The sequence below is a fragment of the Pinus tabuliformis genome, chromosome 2_2, assembly GCF_031772625.1.
Source record: "Pinus tabuliformis cultivar Carrire ecotype Pingquan chromosome 2_2, CPIR1, whole genome shotgun sequence".
NCBI classification, from domain to species: domain Eukaryota; kingdom Viridiplantae; phylum Streptophyta; class Pinopsida; order Pinales; family Pinaceae; genus Pinus; species Pinus tabuliformis.
In genome coordinates, this window is record NC_142300.1 from 51,657,068 (window position 1) to 51,673,867 (window position 16,800).

Below are 16,800 nucleotides of genomic sequence, written 5' to 3' on the forward strand. Positions count from 1 at the left end.
ATTTCCTGGGACATTAAATATATCAGTTGAATGCTTGGCAGGTCTTATTTTGGTTACATACTGCTCACTGTGTATATTTTCTGAAGTGGAATTCCTAGAGAACACCTACAGCAGAGTGTAGACTAACTGTTTGAAGAAATACTTCACTGAAACTCAAACTAAAAACTTGGAAATTTTAAATAAACACCAGAAGTTTGTAAAGAGGGAATCTTACATCTCTTTTGTGATGAGGTTCCAAAGACTCTTTGTAAGCAAAGCCCTTCTGAAAGTATGTATTTGTTTCAATCTCCAGCCCCCCTTGTTTTTTGGAAGAGCTATAGACTTCACCTAGCCCAGGGAATGCTACTACCATCTCCTCCAACCCTCCGTAAACATGACAGCAAAGTATACAAACCTTTTACAAGACTCCCTTCAGAATCCAAGCCAGAGAATGCAATACACCGGTATGGCTTACAACATAGCCTTAACAAGAGTTAGTCTGCCCTCTCTAGAAAGCCACTTATTTCACTAGAAGTGTATCCTATTCTCTATCATGCCCAACAACCAACCACGGTCATCTTTTTATAGCTATTTGGTTCAAGTATTAAGCCTGGGTATTTGAAACCATTTTGGAGCTCAATGAGACAGTAAAGAAACCAGGATTTTATTTGTGCCACTGTCTCCTCACTTATCTCTTTAAAACAGACGGCTGATTTCTGAGCATTAACTTGCATAACCGTTGCTACACAATAGAGATTCAGAAGCTCCTGAATTTTCCTAGCTTCCCCTTCTGATCCATCAGAGAACAACAGAAATCATCAACCAATGACATGTGCATTAATAACACAGCAGAACCCACTAAGTCCTTTGAAACAGCCAATCCTTTAACCTCCATAATAGCTCCACTTAGCCTTCAGCAACCAACGATAAAAAGGCTGGGAGAAAGTGGACATCCTTGTTGCGTGAAATGCCCTAGTTTATAATAATGAAATAAACAAAAACACTTGAGAATTAACCAGAAATTGAACTAAAACCAAAATTTAAATACAGGTACTTACTTGGATATTCTGTTTGGATGATTCTGGCTATCGTTGTTCTTAATCTACTCCTGTTAGCAAACCGACCAAATCCACCTTGCCTATCTAGGTTTAACCTCTTGGGTTCCTAGATCCAGAGGACTTCGAAGTCAAAGTCCTCTGCCCCCGTGCCCAAAACTCCAAGAACAAAGGCTCATCTTTTTTTTTTCCAAATTTCCTGGACCTCCAGATCATTCCTCCAGTCTCACAGTGTTCTTTTTTCTCCCCCCATATATCCCTCCTTTGCCTTTCTTAAATAGAATTCCCCCCTGCCTCCAAACAGTGAATTCCCGTGTTCGAGGTTCCTCCAAAGAGGGATAAGGGATAAGGTTTAGTTTTAGATTGAGTCAGCATCTGCCACTTGGGTCAATGGTTGACAACAATCCTTTTTTTATAAAATATCTATATCTTATTTGTATTCATTGTTAAAACTCTTTGTGACTTTATATTATGCTCCTTTTTATTGCATAATATATATAATGGATTCTTTTTAGTTGGTTTAGTTTGTATATTATAATTTCTTCTTTTAGTTTATATTAATATATTTTATAATTCCTTCGTATATTTTATATAATATGTATTGTATTCAATTTATTTTTGTATTAAATATATTATATCCTCTTTTATATAATACATTGTCTTTCCTTTCTATTTTGTATATATATATATATATATATATATATATATATATATTATGATGGTAGTACATACATTGTAATGTTCCAAAATAGGAAAAACAATGATATGCAAACAAATAACAAATTTACACCACATAAAATTTTAAAACAATTTAGTAAACACCCAGAACAATCAGAAATATGGAAGCAGATGAGCCATTTTATTATAACTGGTGCAAGAGTACTAATATATGGAAGGAATACACCTAAGCTTGCCTTTTTTGGCAAGCGGAGCAATACCTAGGTAAAACAATGATAACCCAAAAATTGTCCAACCACTGCTCTGCGCTGCCCCAGTGAATATGCATTGTCTGCTACAAATATATGGCTGAAAACCCCACCTCCGATGCTTAGAAAATTCTACAAATTTATTTCTGAGGTCCTTGTGAAAAACCCAGAAAAACCCAAAAATGGTTTGGCCTAGTTTTGACCTTCCAAAATCAACCCCCAAAATGGCATTGCCCAATCCCCAACAATTTTACATTGTCTGTTGCAAAGATACGGTTGAAAACCCCACCTCCGGTGCTCAGAAAATTCTGCAAATTTATATTTGGAGTCCTTGTCAAAAACCCAGAAAAACCCAAAAATGGTTTGGCCTAGTTTTGACCTTCCAAAATCGACCCCCAAAAGCCCTACGTTTTCCAATAGTTGTTGAAGCACACTGTCTGTCAAACCACCAGCAAAATCCTCCCCAGACACTCCTGAAATGTAGCAATCAACTCCACCAATACTTCCCTTATTTCTCCCGACAAGCAATAGCCCCAATGGCTGAAACTCTATCTCCCATGTATGCCCAGTTTCTCTCTTCTGCACTGGCCACAAAGTCTGCAAAATCACTCATGAATATTGTTGCCACTTCCAGCCCTCAAACTCACCCAATAGCCAACAAATCTATTGAGCCTTCTTCTCCTAATTTCTCTCGGCAATAACCCTCCAGAAGAATGTTGCAATGGCCACACTAGATCCACTACTGCGTCCTCCAGTAATACGCACTGTTGGGGTGAATGTTAGAATTTCTAAGTCTAACTATTAGAAATCCTTCCTGTACTTTCTAGTTTATTTCTTCCTACTTGTTCTATTAATTAACAAGTTATTTACCATGTAAATACTGAAAATAAATACAAGTACAGTCTCAACACATACATATCATCAACTAAAGGAAAAACAAGCACACAAGTGACACCGTTATTTTTGGACTAATGTCCCCGAAAAAACCCAATGCAGGAAAACCGGTGCAGCTATCTGAGGGTTTTATTATTAAGCAGTTTCAGAATACAATCTGGGTGCCAGAAATGGCTCACCCAACAGAGAATGCCCTCGGCAGTAGTACCTCTCAGTCGGAGACAGATATCAGCCCCAATCTACCCCACGAAATCTCCCAGCGTCAACCTCTAGGGTCTGCGTCAGCCTCTCTAGCCCAGCGTCAGCCTCTCGGGGCTCTGCGTCAGCCTCTGGAGGCTCTGCGTCTCCCACACTGGCCCTCCTCAAGCTCTACGCAGCTCCTAGCTGCCTCTACATGGCCTCTGGATGCTTCTGCATGACCTCTAGCTGGTTCTGCATCAACCCTCTCCCGGCTTCTGCGCTGATGCTCCCGGTACCTTCTCTGCCTCTCTGCTTTTGTATTCACTGCCCCTCAGTTGCAACTCCTTCGATTTCCTCAGCAAGCCTTGCCCCAAAAAATCGAATTCTTGATCAACTCAGTGTATTCTCCAAGTGACCCTCAAGCCTCCTCATATACTTTCTCGTTGACATTTCAACGGCTGAGATTAAGTCCCTAATCAATGACTAAGATTAGATCTGGCTTGATTTCTGCGTCAACCCTCCCCCGGCGTCTGCGCTAATGCTCCCGGTACCCTCTCTACCTCTCTGCTTTTGTATTCACTGCCCCTCAACTGCAACTTTGATCACTCCTTCGATTTCCTTAGCAAGCCCTGCCCCAGAAAATCAAATTCTTGATCAACTCGGTGTATTCTCCAAGTGACCCTCAAGCCTCCTCTTATACTTTTCTCGTTGACATTTCAATGGCCGAGATTAAGTCCCTAATCAACAACTAAGATTAGATCTGGCTTGATCCATGACTTTTGGACCATTCTAACTCATTTTTATATTAATTCACATTAATATTTTATTTTCCCTAAGTTTAGACTTAGGGATTCCATTAAAAATATTAATTATTTTAATATCTCCCAAACTGGTTAGATTTTGCCCAAACCATTTCTGGGCATTGGAGATCTTATATGCTTTAGCCTCTCCACCAATTTTCGTGACTAGGGCGCATCCGATGCTACCCCAAATCAACAATGAACTGAATACAATTGTCGGAAATCTTTCTACAAATTTCCTCCGGTGATAATGGTTGAACCTCTCTAGGATGGCACTCAAAGTCCCCCAAAGAAAGGGTGAGTTCTCTGCTTGGAAAACTCTTGCTAAACAATAAGTGACCTGGCTAAACAACTCGAGCAACAAAATCAAATTCGATAAGCCAAGAATGTCAAATGAAGTGTGTTGCCTTCATTTTATAACTTTCGCGGAGCTTTTCTTCCTGCCTTTTCTTCCCTCTCATGCATTTTGAATCATTGGCTTAGGGAGTGCGTATTTCTTATGTGGGTGGTCCCCACATATCATTAACAAAACAAAATAAAATAAAATTAACTTGCCTCTAACTCCTAAGTCTTCTATCAAAAATCAAATGGGCCTGTCTTCACCAAAATTGGCCCCCAAAATGTAGAAATAAATCTTGTTCCAAAATAATTTAGGAAGGGACATTACATACATTAAGTACCTCACTCATTATATTTAGTATTTTGAGTTAGGTATTCACTTAGAACTTTCCAGAATTAATTTGTTTATCTTTCATTGGGTAATTTCATAATAAGTTAATATGTATACTAGCCCAGTACATTCGATGCATCATATGTATCTATCATATGCATGCCTCGTATGAATGCTAATAATCATGTTCTATCCGTAATTCGAGATGGTCATTACATTGCAGTCCCTCGAGGGTTTAAGAAATCTGAACCTGCACCACTGACAAGCACAGGAAAAAGAAGCAGAAGAGATACATCCCATAATCCGCTTTACCATAGGATAGCTAAAGCCCACATGTATCAAAATAGTTCTTAAATATAGCCAGGTTGTCCTGCCATAAGATTTGGAGATATCCAGAGTTTGAGAACGATAGCAAGCAAGCAGCCTGTTAGATCTGATAGTGTGAAGGTCTTTGTGAGCTGCCATAAGGCTTCATGAATTTGTCTACCAGCTAGAAATCAAAATTGTTGTAGTGAAATAAACTCAGAAAAACTCCTTTGAGCCTTACTGCTAATATCTTAGCAAATTTTTTATACTCACAATTACAAAATGATATGGGGCTATAATCATCAAAGGAATCTGGCTTGTCACATTTGGGCATAAGTGCAATAAAAGTATAACAATTAATATTTAATGAGTGCAACAGATGTCCACCTCCAAACTCATCAAAAAGGAAATATCAACTAAGCAATGGTTGGCAGTCATTTGCATTAAGCATCTTACAGGTGTACACATCATAGAGGTGTAATGGTCCTATGATGCTAACATTGACTGTTGAGGTGTTTGTGGTGTTACCATTGTGGGATTGTGTGTGGTTTAGCATTGTCATGAATTGCAAGTTGTTGCAATAGCAATAGATAGATCATCTTTTTCATCTTAGTCTAGACCAAAAAACAGATATCCTAACCCCATATTCCCAAAAATCAAAACGCTTCCTAGTCTACCCTAATAAATACTGGAATGGAACTGTAAATCTCGATGCTTTAGAACTACTACAAATGCAAAATGCCTTTCTTGTACACATTTTCAATTATAAAATCCTTCTGACAGACAATGTCTGTTCTTAATGGATCAATGTTTTTTGATGTCCTACAATTACACATAAAATGAAAGGAAAATATGGCCCAAAATCTTGAAAAAACTTAGGTCGATGTTTCTTATCACAAAATGACCAAAACCATGAAACATTAACCAACCACACACAGCAATCAAACTTATTGCTTGCATATTATGCACAGTAATGTAAATCAATAAATCAGGATGCTTCTGAGATTTAAACATAATTTTTCCAAAATACCTCAAACTCACTCACAAAATTCTCTAAACATCTCCACTAAGACTCATCTATAAGAGCTTTCAACTGCGACCGAAATGTTTGAATTTTATCCACCTTGATCGCCATTAGAAGGCGCATTGGCTTTACATCTTCTAGCTGCCAAAATATCAGCATCAACAATAACAATTAATAATTCCTCTCAAAGATAAGTTCAAACGCATATCCATTGAATAAAGAGAGAGCAAATCAAATGTGTACAGACTTTAAAAAGCAAATATTAGTGCCTGCTAACCAAAACTACTCTCCAGTTTTATAAATTTTATTGACGACTTACCAAAAAATTCTGAATAATAAATTATAAGATACTGCAAAGGAAGCCTAATCAATAAATGATAATTGGCTGTAGTGATGCTCATATGTTGCATTCTTGCCCATACTCTTGAGCTCAGATGGACAATCAGCTGAGCTCTGAGAACATAAGTACGATATCATGGAAAATGTTGTAGAAGCATTTAAACAACAGAAGCAACTTACCCTCAAATAAGTTTCCTTTACAGAATGCAAAAACACTATTTGTTTCCTTCACACCCCATATGATCAAAGCATGAACCAAGGATTGGGAGGATATTTCACAACATTTATATGATAATGAAACACAGTTTTGCACTCTGAATATAACTGAATAACAAAAGAACGAGATGCACATACTATTCTTCTGTTGTAACTTTTCACCAAGGTATCTTCAGTTTACATATAACTATATGGCAACAATTGTCAATTCACTCTATCCAACTCTCTGAGTTGTGGGATGGGGTGATATCCTCCCCATCCAAATTCTATTCCCATAAGTGACAGTGTTGGGCTCATAATGAGCATATTGTTGCAACATCTTTGAGCCCTGTTGTTGACCTAGACTTGTGCCTTGAGGAATCTAGGGTTCACTGTAATGTTCATTTTTCTAGTGTTCCTTATGACATGGTTAGGATGGACATTCAGAGTTGGGGGCAGAGAGGTCACAGACGCAGATTGGTGTCATCAATGGACCCAGGGGATTTTGGAGGGATTTTGAGGAGTTTCTATGAGATCTAATGGCATTCGCTTAGTATATTCCATCATCTGCACAGTTTTCCTTTCGTTCCGACGCATTCCGACAACTTTCAGAAAACATAGTTATTATTGGGCCTGACTCAATTAATTACGCTTAAGGTGGCATTCCAGGAGGAATACTTGACAGAACACCTTAGTGTAATAGCTCGTTGGAACTGGAACAAGAAGATCTACATGATGGGATGGTTAGATGTGAGTTTCAGTGACCTGAGGAGACATGGTGGCCAATTTACCCTTTTCCCACATTAAAAAGAATATTTTAATTAAAATAAAAGAGGGAAAAGTGCTCCATGATTAAAATAATAATAATAAAATAGAAGGTTCTAGAGAGATCCAACAGATCTAAAAAATAGGAGGAGGAGGTCATTGGAGGACATCTTGCATTTGTGATTTCTTCTTGTGGAGAGGTTTGAGAACTCGGTTCTCTACTTCAGCAGCAGCCCCAAGACGAAAACCCTCGGGTGATCTTGGTGAGAGTGGGCGAAAACCCACCTCATCTCCTTGGTGGATTCAGCCAGAATTCATAGGTGCAGTGATTGATTTCAGTTCAGTTGTGAGACGGTCAGTTTCAACATCAGAGCAAATCAGTTTTGCAGATCAGATTGTCTATCTCAGCCACTTCAACTATATCATGATGTACACTCTTTCAGTTATTTATTATAATGAAAGTTGAGATTATTTCTGTTCATTGTGTTATTGAATTGCATGTACTCTACTTGTCATATTTTACAGGGAAAAGTTATGTGAATCGAATAGTAAATTTTATGGTGAAATTGGATTGAGTTAAATTTCTGCATAGTCAATCCAATATCCCGTTTGGGATATTATAGTGGTATCAGCGCTGGTTCTCCTGCCAGCCTAAGGGTTTATTGTAGATCAGTTCGTGGATTATTGTTTTTTTAGGGTGGAAAAAAAAATACCCTCAAAGTAGTCATTACAACCATTTGATGCAGAAGACAATTTTATAAAGTGGGCAAGTATTACTTGGCAAAATTACTTATGCTAACGGTCAAACTGTAAAAAAAATGGGACTGTGAATAATTTTTATCAAAGTCCAAGAGTGGCCCAATTATCTTTTATTAAATCTTCAAGTGGGTGGTGGCATATTACTTCGGACCAAATTGGTTTTTTTCAAGTTGAATCGCTCATCACCAAAGGATGAGTTATGGTTGCATTCGTCGGGATTTGCATCAAGCAAGTGCACATTCAAATGTAGAGACCCAATTGTTGTGATTATTTGGGCTGAGTTCCTTTTTTTTCAGTGGCTGAGAACATCCTTGGTTGAGTGAATTATGACTTCCACGTGTAGAAAAGCACGAAGGTCACGTTGCATGGTTGAGACATGCGGACTTAGGTTGTAACAACTTGAATGAGAGACCGTCCACCATCTGCGACTTGCCATTCACAGGCGTTGATATCCGCATGAAAAAAGGGGTTGTTCCATTCTCCATAACATTGATCGATCAATGGAAAGGGTTCGTGTCAGTACCTGCAGGGGGGTTCGAACAGTGCACGCTGGGAGGAAGATGAGCCACATGATGTCTTGATCAGTTGACACGGATTTGTCAAAGAATATAGTTTTCATGGCTGGGGAAATAGTTTTGTTAACGCATTGATGCATCTAAGACCAGAAAGAGGGGGGGTTACTGCGCAAGTTTCCCTCGTGTTTCCTAATCAAACTGTTCATTGGAGCCGAGTACGCAACCAATTACAGACTAGTTGATTGGGGCTGAAATTCTACGACAAAGTCATCACATCAAGTTGATTAGGTATTGCACGACCAAAGTTGCCAAGTAAAAATCACGTGCGTGGGCAGAATGTGCATTGCCACGACGGGGTCGATTATTCCTTGGTTGAACGAAGCTTATTTTTGTGGAAGGGTCATGTCCAGTTTAATGCATGGAGACAAATTTGATTTGGCCGACCCTGTAATACTTCACATGATCTGCTGTAGATTGGGGCTTCGACTACGATCGTGATCGCAACGTGACAGGGGAGAGTCAACGGAGACGTCGACAGAAGATTGTGGCCACTAAAGGAATACCAGCAACTCGTTAAGTGGTTGCGGTGACAAAAATCAAGGATGTTTTGATCATTGGTCAACAGAGGTGTAGCGAGTTGTCCCGGATTTCCATGAAGGTTGTATACAGAGATAGAACTGGGTCTATCCATTGATATTGTTGGAAAATCGTGAGCCTAGAATTTTTGGGCACATATTTCATTGTTTTAGCAGACCAAGGTCAGTGTCGTCTTTGCATTACTAAGATATTGTGTCTCGGTAGGAAGGCAAAATTTCTGAAGTGGAGATTCGAGCTAGAAGGAGGGACGCGGTCCTCCATAAACTTGTACCTATGTTGTGTCAAGCACGTAGGTCAGCATTGAGAACATAAGCTAATAACCCAGGTTCTCCTGTGCCATTTAAACTTACTATTTATGTGGTTGATCTCAGTGTGGATTATATATATATATATATATAGAGAGAGAGAGAGAGAGAGATTGATATATGTCGCAGGAAATGCTACCCCAAGGGCATTCCAGCCAAGAACCGAAACGGAAACGCTGAAACGCGTACCGTACAGCCTAGAAACTCACTTCCAGCCATACCGCCACGTTTCACATTGGGGAAACGTGGCCAATATGTCTGGAAACGAGTTTCCAGGCCATACGACAGCGTTTCCACTTAAAGTTACGATTTTTCCTTTATTTATTTTTTTCGCTTTTAATATTTGATTGAGTGAATAAAATATCTTGTGGATGCTTCTAGATGCCTCTCTCAAGTTATAAAAAGACTCTCGCCTCATTCCCTCATCACACGAATTGAGCAAGTCGTTTCACTTGGAGATGGACGATTTTAGCAAGAAGAAAAGAAGAAGAGAGCAGTGGTTTTAGCTAGGGCGTTTTCAATAGTGAGTAAAGGAGATTTCAGCAGCAGATTTAGAGTGCAGAGTTTTCGGCTACAGTGTTCTTGGTTTTTGGCTCAGCTACAACCATATTTCTCGTCTTTTCTGGCATTTTCGGGTAGCTTCAGCTATAGAAAATTAATTTGGGTAAGAAACATTCATTTTCTTAGTTTTTTCCTACTATTTCTTCAATTTTTCAAGAGTTTATGCTTCCAAATATATGAAAAACGTTTTTTCTTCACAAATTTGTTTTTTTTATTTTTTCTGCAGCAATGGCTTCCAACCTAGGTGCAACTACAAATTCAAGCCCCAAGTCCAACCCAAGGGCTAAATATTATCCTCTTTGGAGGCATGTTCAAAAGCTTCAAAAATGTGGAGGTGGTGGCTCATGGGAACGACAATGTAATCTTTGCAGTAATTCGTAAAAGGACTCTTGCCCAAGAGTGAAGGCACATCTTTTGCATGGAGGAGGACAAGGGATTGCAGGTTGCACAAAAACAGCAGACCCATTGGCAAGGAGGGCATATCAAAGAGAGCAAGATGAGGTGGATGGAATTAAAAGAAGGCATGATGAGCTTAGTCAAGCTACTCCTCAAGCTCCACCTAACATTGAGCCAAGGATTGTAGTTGAAGCAAGGAAGAGGAGAGCCAGTGCCACTCAACAACATGAACAACCAACATCCAAAAATACCAGAGGGGCATCCGCTTCAGTTCAGGATAGCAGAATTGCTAAATTGGTGAATGTGCAAGTGAGAGAAGAAACTGATTCCAGAGTGGCTAGGTGCATCTATGCATGTGGTATCCCATTCAATGTTGTTCGCTCTCCTTACTGGCAAGATATGATAAGGGCAATTAACAAAGCTCCTCAAGGGTACAAGGGGCCCAACTATGAGAAAGCCAGAACTCAGCTTCTCAAAAATGAGAAGGAGCTTGTGGAGGGGATCTTATCACCAATTCGTTCTTCCTGGAGTAGCTCTGGGGTTACCATAGTCTCAGATGGATGGACAGATACAAGGTGCAGACCATTGATAAATATCATTGTCACTTCCCCCAAAGAAGCAATGTTTTGAAAGGCAGAAGATTGCTCAGGAGAGGTAAAATATGCACAGTTCATTGTTGATGTTATTATAAAAGCTATTGAACAAATAAGGCCTAACAGAGTGGTGCAAGTTATCATGGATAATGCACCAATTTGAAAAGTTGCAGGTTTAATTATTGAGGGGAGGTATGACCACATCTTTTGGACACCATGCATTGTCCATAATCTGAATCTGATCTTACAAGAGATCGAAAAAAAGTTCCATGGATAAAGGAAATCACAGGGGAAGCAAGGGAGATTGTTAAATTCATCACCAACCACCACCAATCTCAAGCAAAATTTCGAGAGTACTCCAAATTGGAGTTGTTAAAAGTTGTTGAGACAAGATATGCCTCAAACTTCCAGATGTTGTGTCGCCTTGTTGAGGTTAAGCAAGCATTAGTTTCTATGGTGGTGAGTCAACTTTGGGTTGAGTGGAGACAAGCAGATTCAAAGCGGAGATATATGGTGCATAAATTGTGCCTTGATGAAGATTGGTGGAGCAAGATAGGTTTCTTGCTAAAGTTCACAACCCCTACTTTTGAGCTTCTTTGGAATGCTGACACTGACCAACCTTTCTTAGGAGATGTATATGATGGCATGGATTCCATGGTTGAGAAAACTATGGAAATCATTTCACAAGAGTCTCCACAGCTTTTGTTTGTTGATGATCATTTTGTTGATTTAGTCAAGAGAATCAGTGTTGATAGGTGGAACAATTTCAACACTCCACTGCACACTTTAGCACATGCCTTGAACCCCAAATTTTATTATGAGGAGCTTATTGCTCAAAGCAATGGGAAGAGGAAGGCACCCCATAAGGATAGAGAGGTGACTAATGGGATGAAAAAAGCCCTTATGAGAATATTTCCATCTCATCTACACAGGGAGGTAAAGGAAGAATTTGCCAATTTTGCTGCAAAATTAGATGATTATTCAGATATATCAGCTTTGGAGGAGAGAAGCACCATGAATCCAGTTAGGTGGTGGATTTGTCATGGAGCAAATGGTGTACATTTGCAAAACCTTGCCATTCGTGTTCTTTCACAAGTGGCAAGCTCTTCATCAGCAGAAAGGAATTGGAGCACCTATGGTTTTATTCATTCTGTGAGGCGAATAGGTTGGGCTCATAGAAGGCAGAGGATCTTGTTTATGTGCACTCCAACCTTCACCTTGCATTTCGTAGCGGTCCACAATATAGGAGTGGTCCTTCTAAAGAATGGTATGTGGATCCAGAAAGTCCTGATTTGGATCTCTCTCTTGCTGCCCTAAATATTGAGGTCCAACCTAGAAGTGGAGTTGGCCCATCATCTTCTTCAGCACCACCATCCACTGTTGAGCATGCTTCTGCTCCTATTTTTTATGAGGATTATGATGATGAGGATTAGTCTTTTGTCTTTATAGTACTTGCAGCGTCATATATATAATACAGGCTGATTTTGAGATATTATAAAGGTTGATTTTGGATATTCCGATAGTGTTATTTTCATTATGTGATCATTCATGAGTAAATGTGATGTAAATTTAATCATAATGTTTAAACTTTAAATGTAATAAATAATAATGTATCATGTATGCTTTATAATTGCACATAACATTTCTTAAATGTCCTAAATTCATATATATATATATATATATATATATATCGCATTTCCCCATTTCCAAAATTTTTTTTGGGGGGGGGGGTCACGTTTCATACCCGTGCCTGTTTCAGAAACTCATACCCATTTCCCCGTTTCATGCAACTTATATATATATATATATATATATATATATATCAGATCTGTACTATGTACCTATTTAAGGAGACACCCATATAGTATGCTGCAATAAATGTTCATAACAGTGAGGTGCTTTTCAGTGAATGGTGTGAATTTGGGGATTAATGATAACTTGGGTAGAGGGTTGAAATTTGGTTGCCACTGTGTGTTTTCTCAAGATTTAAAACAACTAGAACCTTAGTGCTCACTCATTACATTTCATGAAGCCTCTCGCTGCGGAACCTCATTAAAATATGGGATCTCATTGACCATCTTGTGTTATTTTCTAGTAGGAATTTCTGAGAATGAGTTTGGTATTGTTGTTGACAAAGGTTTGAGATTTAATTACTACAACCATTCATCACCTGTCGTTGAATCTTATATGATACCTTGTTGGAACTTGTATTGAGTCAAAATTTCCATTGCAATAGTCAAATGTCCAGTCTTGCATTATTGTAGCTGTTTTGTGTGCCACTATTGCCATAAGCCTTGTAACAATGGAGTATTTAAAACGTCTCATGCACCAACACAATAGTCCCTCAATGGGCTGCAATATAGATCAGAAAACAAAATTGGCCAACAAACCTTTCTCGAAAGAGATCCATGCCATTCTTAACCATGAACATCCAAGAGATTTGTAGAAGGAGCCAAAGATTGGATACAAAATCCTTGCAATTGGAACAAAATTAAAACACATGAAGGTCACATGGAAAGTCCTTTTCAAACTGGATGAACTGGATGCACTCCTCTCTGAGGTGAACCAGTTAGAAGGGAAAAAACTAATTTGGGCTCTAACAAGCTATGCTTTCTCTCATACAACACAAGTTCTTAGAGGAACCTTGTGAAGGGGTTAGACTTCCAGTTGCATATTGTCTCAGTAACATCATGAGACAAACTGCCCCTATAGCTCCTTACAATGATGATGTTATGAGGAGAGTTTTCAAACTGATAGTAGAGACTTTCTAGGACTTGGACAATAGTGCAGGCTCTACCTTTGGGAAGAAGCTTGAGGTTCTAGAAATCATGGCCACAGTTAGAGCATATGACATCATGCTTGATTTGGGGTGTGATGACTTGATCTAGCAGATGTTCCAATGTTTCTCTAACATTAAGAAACGTCACCTTGACACGGTCAAAGCAAACATGTTGTCCATTTTGTCTTCAGTTATGGGAGATCGTGATGACATTTGCAGGGAGTTGCGAGCCAAATTGTTGACCATTTGGAGGAGAGAACAGTTGGTTTCACATGTTGCTTATGAATTAGCCGAAAGGTTGGTTGAGAAAAACATTGGGTTGTTCAGGAGACAGTTGACTAAAGAGAAGTCACTCAGGTTTGGTGGATCATGCAGCAAAAAAGAGCTGAGGAGGAAGGGTCTTTGCTTCATTAGCAAGGGACCTTGGGGACCTGATCACTCATGCTTGAGTGACACTAAGGAGATGATAGAGGTAGAGCACAAGGAGATTTTTTCTGACTCTCAAGGTGAGGATTCTTCTTTGGATGAGTCCATGGGTTCATTCGAGGATGCCTTTGAGGAGCATGAGTCATGTGGAGTTGTTGACAGTATACCAGATTTATATTCGGGTGTGTATGGTAAGCAGTTAGTGGACCCTATGGGAGACACTCAGAATGATGAGACACCAATGATGGTTAAGCATGAGCAACATATGGTGGAGCATGAGTCGGTTGAGGAAGATGATGTGCACAATATGCATGATGAGCCTTTTGGGGAGAGCCAGTTGGAGGTTCATATTGAGCCCATGATGGAGGAGGATGAGCAGACACCCTTGGGGCCAACCATTGGAGGGGAGCAGGCAGATGTGCAGGTAGGCAACAGGGAGGTAGTGTTTGCAGATATTGGTCATCAGGAGGCATTGGGACCTAACAAGACAGTTTTGCAGGTGACGAGTAGACCAGAGGAGTATGGAGCTTTCAGACATATGAGAGAGGATCTTCTAGAGATGGTGGTGCACCCATCTTTGGGCCTACCCACTGATGAGTTGCCGATAGGTGCAGTGGCAGGCAGTAGAGCTACAGTGTTTCTCGGCAACAACCCTCTCCAAGAGTACATAGACAGGGCATGCAGCACAGTTTGACCACTCGTACCAATTGTAGGGAGAGAGGTAGGGTTCTCCCAATAGATATTGTCGATTGACCAAGTAGAGCAGCAGGAGTTAAGCGTGGACCAACACCAACATAGTAGACTTGTTCCTTCACCGGAGTCCATGCCATAGATCAGCAGGAAATCATGAGTTGGTATCCTTTTGATGGAGTATCAACCTTAGTCCAGGGCACAATACAGTAGGGGCGCTTAGATGAGGGGGTTACTACATGTTTCAGTGGGCGGTGGGATGTGGACTGACAGTTCATCAGTATTTCAGTAGCACTACCCAACATCAGCAGAGTGGGGTTGACCTCAGCCTATGCCAGAGGCGAGATTGGAGAGAGTTGATGAGTTGGCATTCGCTTTATGGAGCAGTAGCTATAGCCGGAGACAAAACATAGCCTGAACCATGGGACTTGGGCGATGATTGGCCATGGTGGCATTGGGATCTAGGATGATTGGTTGATGACAGGTATAGTCAAAGATCAATTTGGGATCCAGGCATTGAGGGGTCCATTCATGATAAGTTGACACAAAGGCAGAACATCACCCAGTGGTTCGTATGGGATCTGAGCATTGGGTCTCAATTGCGTTGGGCCACCCAAAAGGTCCACAAGTTTGGATTGCTTGAGGTCAAGCAATCTTGGGGCAGGAGGATTTGTAATGTTACTTTTTCTTGTGTTCCTTTTGACATGGTTAGAATGGGCATTCAGAGTTGGGGGCAGACAGGTCATAGGCGCAGGTTGGTGTCATCAGCGGACCTAGGGGCTTTTGGAGGGGTTTTGAGGAGTTTCTATGAGGTCTGATGGCATTCACTTGGTATATTCCATCATCCGCATAGTTTTCCTTTCATTCTGGCGCATTCCGAAAACTTTCAAAAAACAAAGTTATTATTGGGCCTAACTCAGTTAAATTACGCTTAAGGTGGTATTCCGAGAGGAATACTTGACAAAACACCTTAGTGTAATAGCTCGTTGGAACTGGAACAAGAATATCTACATGATGGGGTGGTTAGATGTGAGTTTCAGTGACGTAAGGAGACATGATGGCCAATTTACCCTTTTCCTGCATTAAAAATAATATTTTAAAAGTGCTCCATGATTAAAATAATAATAAAATAGGAGGTCCTAGAGGGGTCCATCAAATCTATAAAAGAGGAGGAGGTCATTGGAGGACATCTTGGATTTGTGATTTCTTCTTGTGAAGAGGTTTGAGAACTCGGTTCTCTACTTCAGCAGTAGCCCCAGGATGGAAACCTCGCGTGATCTTGGTGAGAGTGGACGGAAACCCACCTCATATCCTTGGTGGATTCAGCGAGAATTCACAGGTGCAGTGATTGATTTCAGTTCAGTTGTGGGACAGTCCGTTTCAGCATCAGAGCAGATCAATTTTGCAGATCAGATTGTCTATCTCAGCCACTTCAGCTATATCATCATATACACTCTTTCAGTTATTTATTATAATGAAAACTGAGATTATTTCTGCTCATTATGTTATTGAATTGCATGTACCCTACTTGTCATATTTTACATGGCAATCTTTTGTTAATCGAATAGTAAATTTTATGGTGAAATTGGATTGAGTTAAATTTCTACATAATCAATCAAATATCCCGTTTGGAATATTACATTTACCCTAGGTACCATCCTCCAAATGATAAGTGCCTGGGGGTTTTCCCAGGATATGGATACTTGGCAATAATTATTTGAAGACATTTTTGTCTAATATGAAGTTGATAAACTCTGATTGTGAATAAGGCAAGATAAGATAGTTTTATTAATGGCCAATGAATGACCACAAAGGTAGGTCAAAGGGACTGAAAGTACATCCAGTATTAATACAAAGTGGGAGTGCAAATGCAACTCCAAGGAAATGCAAAGAGTGTCAAAAAGAAAAGAAATACACGGAGACTCAGTAATATGGAATTTCTCCTCCATATGTACTTATGAATAAATGTTCAGGCTGCAGAAATCAACTTAAATACAAAGGGTACACATTCATCGTAAACTTTGAACAGCCTACAAACTGAAAACG

General features: G+C 39.8%; 1 protein-coding gene across 3 annotated transcripts in view; it reads right to left on the bottom strand.

The window, feature by feature from the left end:
• Positions 1–16,800, bottom strand: part of LOC149191433 (protein BCCIP homolog) — a 167,349-nt gene that overhangs the window by 47,407 nt on the left and 103,142 nt on the right. For 2 of the 3 annotated variants that reach the window (XM_089404271.1, XM_089404272.1), the window contains exon 8: positions 5,841–5,975. In XM_089404271.1, the coding sequence (XP_089260397.1) occupies positions 5,877–5,975 (99 nt within the window). In that variant the 3' untranslated portion in view covers positions 5,841–5,876. The remainder of the gene's footprint in view (positions 1–5,840; positions 5,976–16,800) is intronic. The other variant, XM_089404273.1, reaches the window with a different exon arrangement.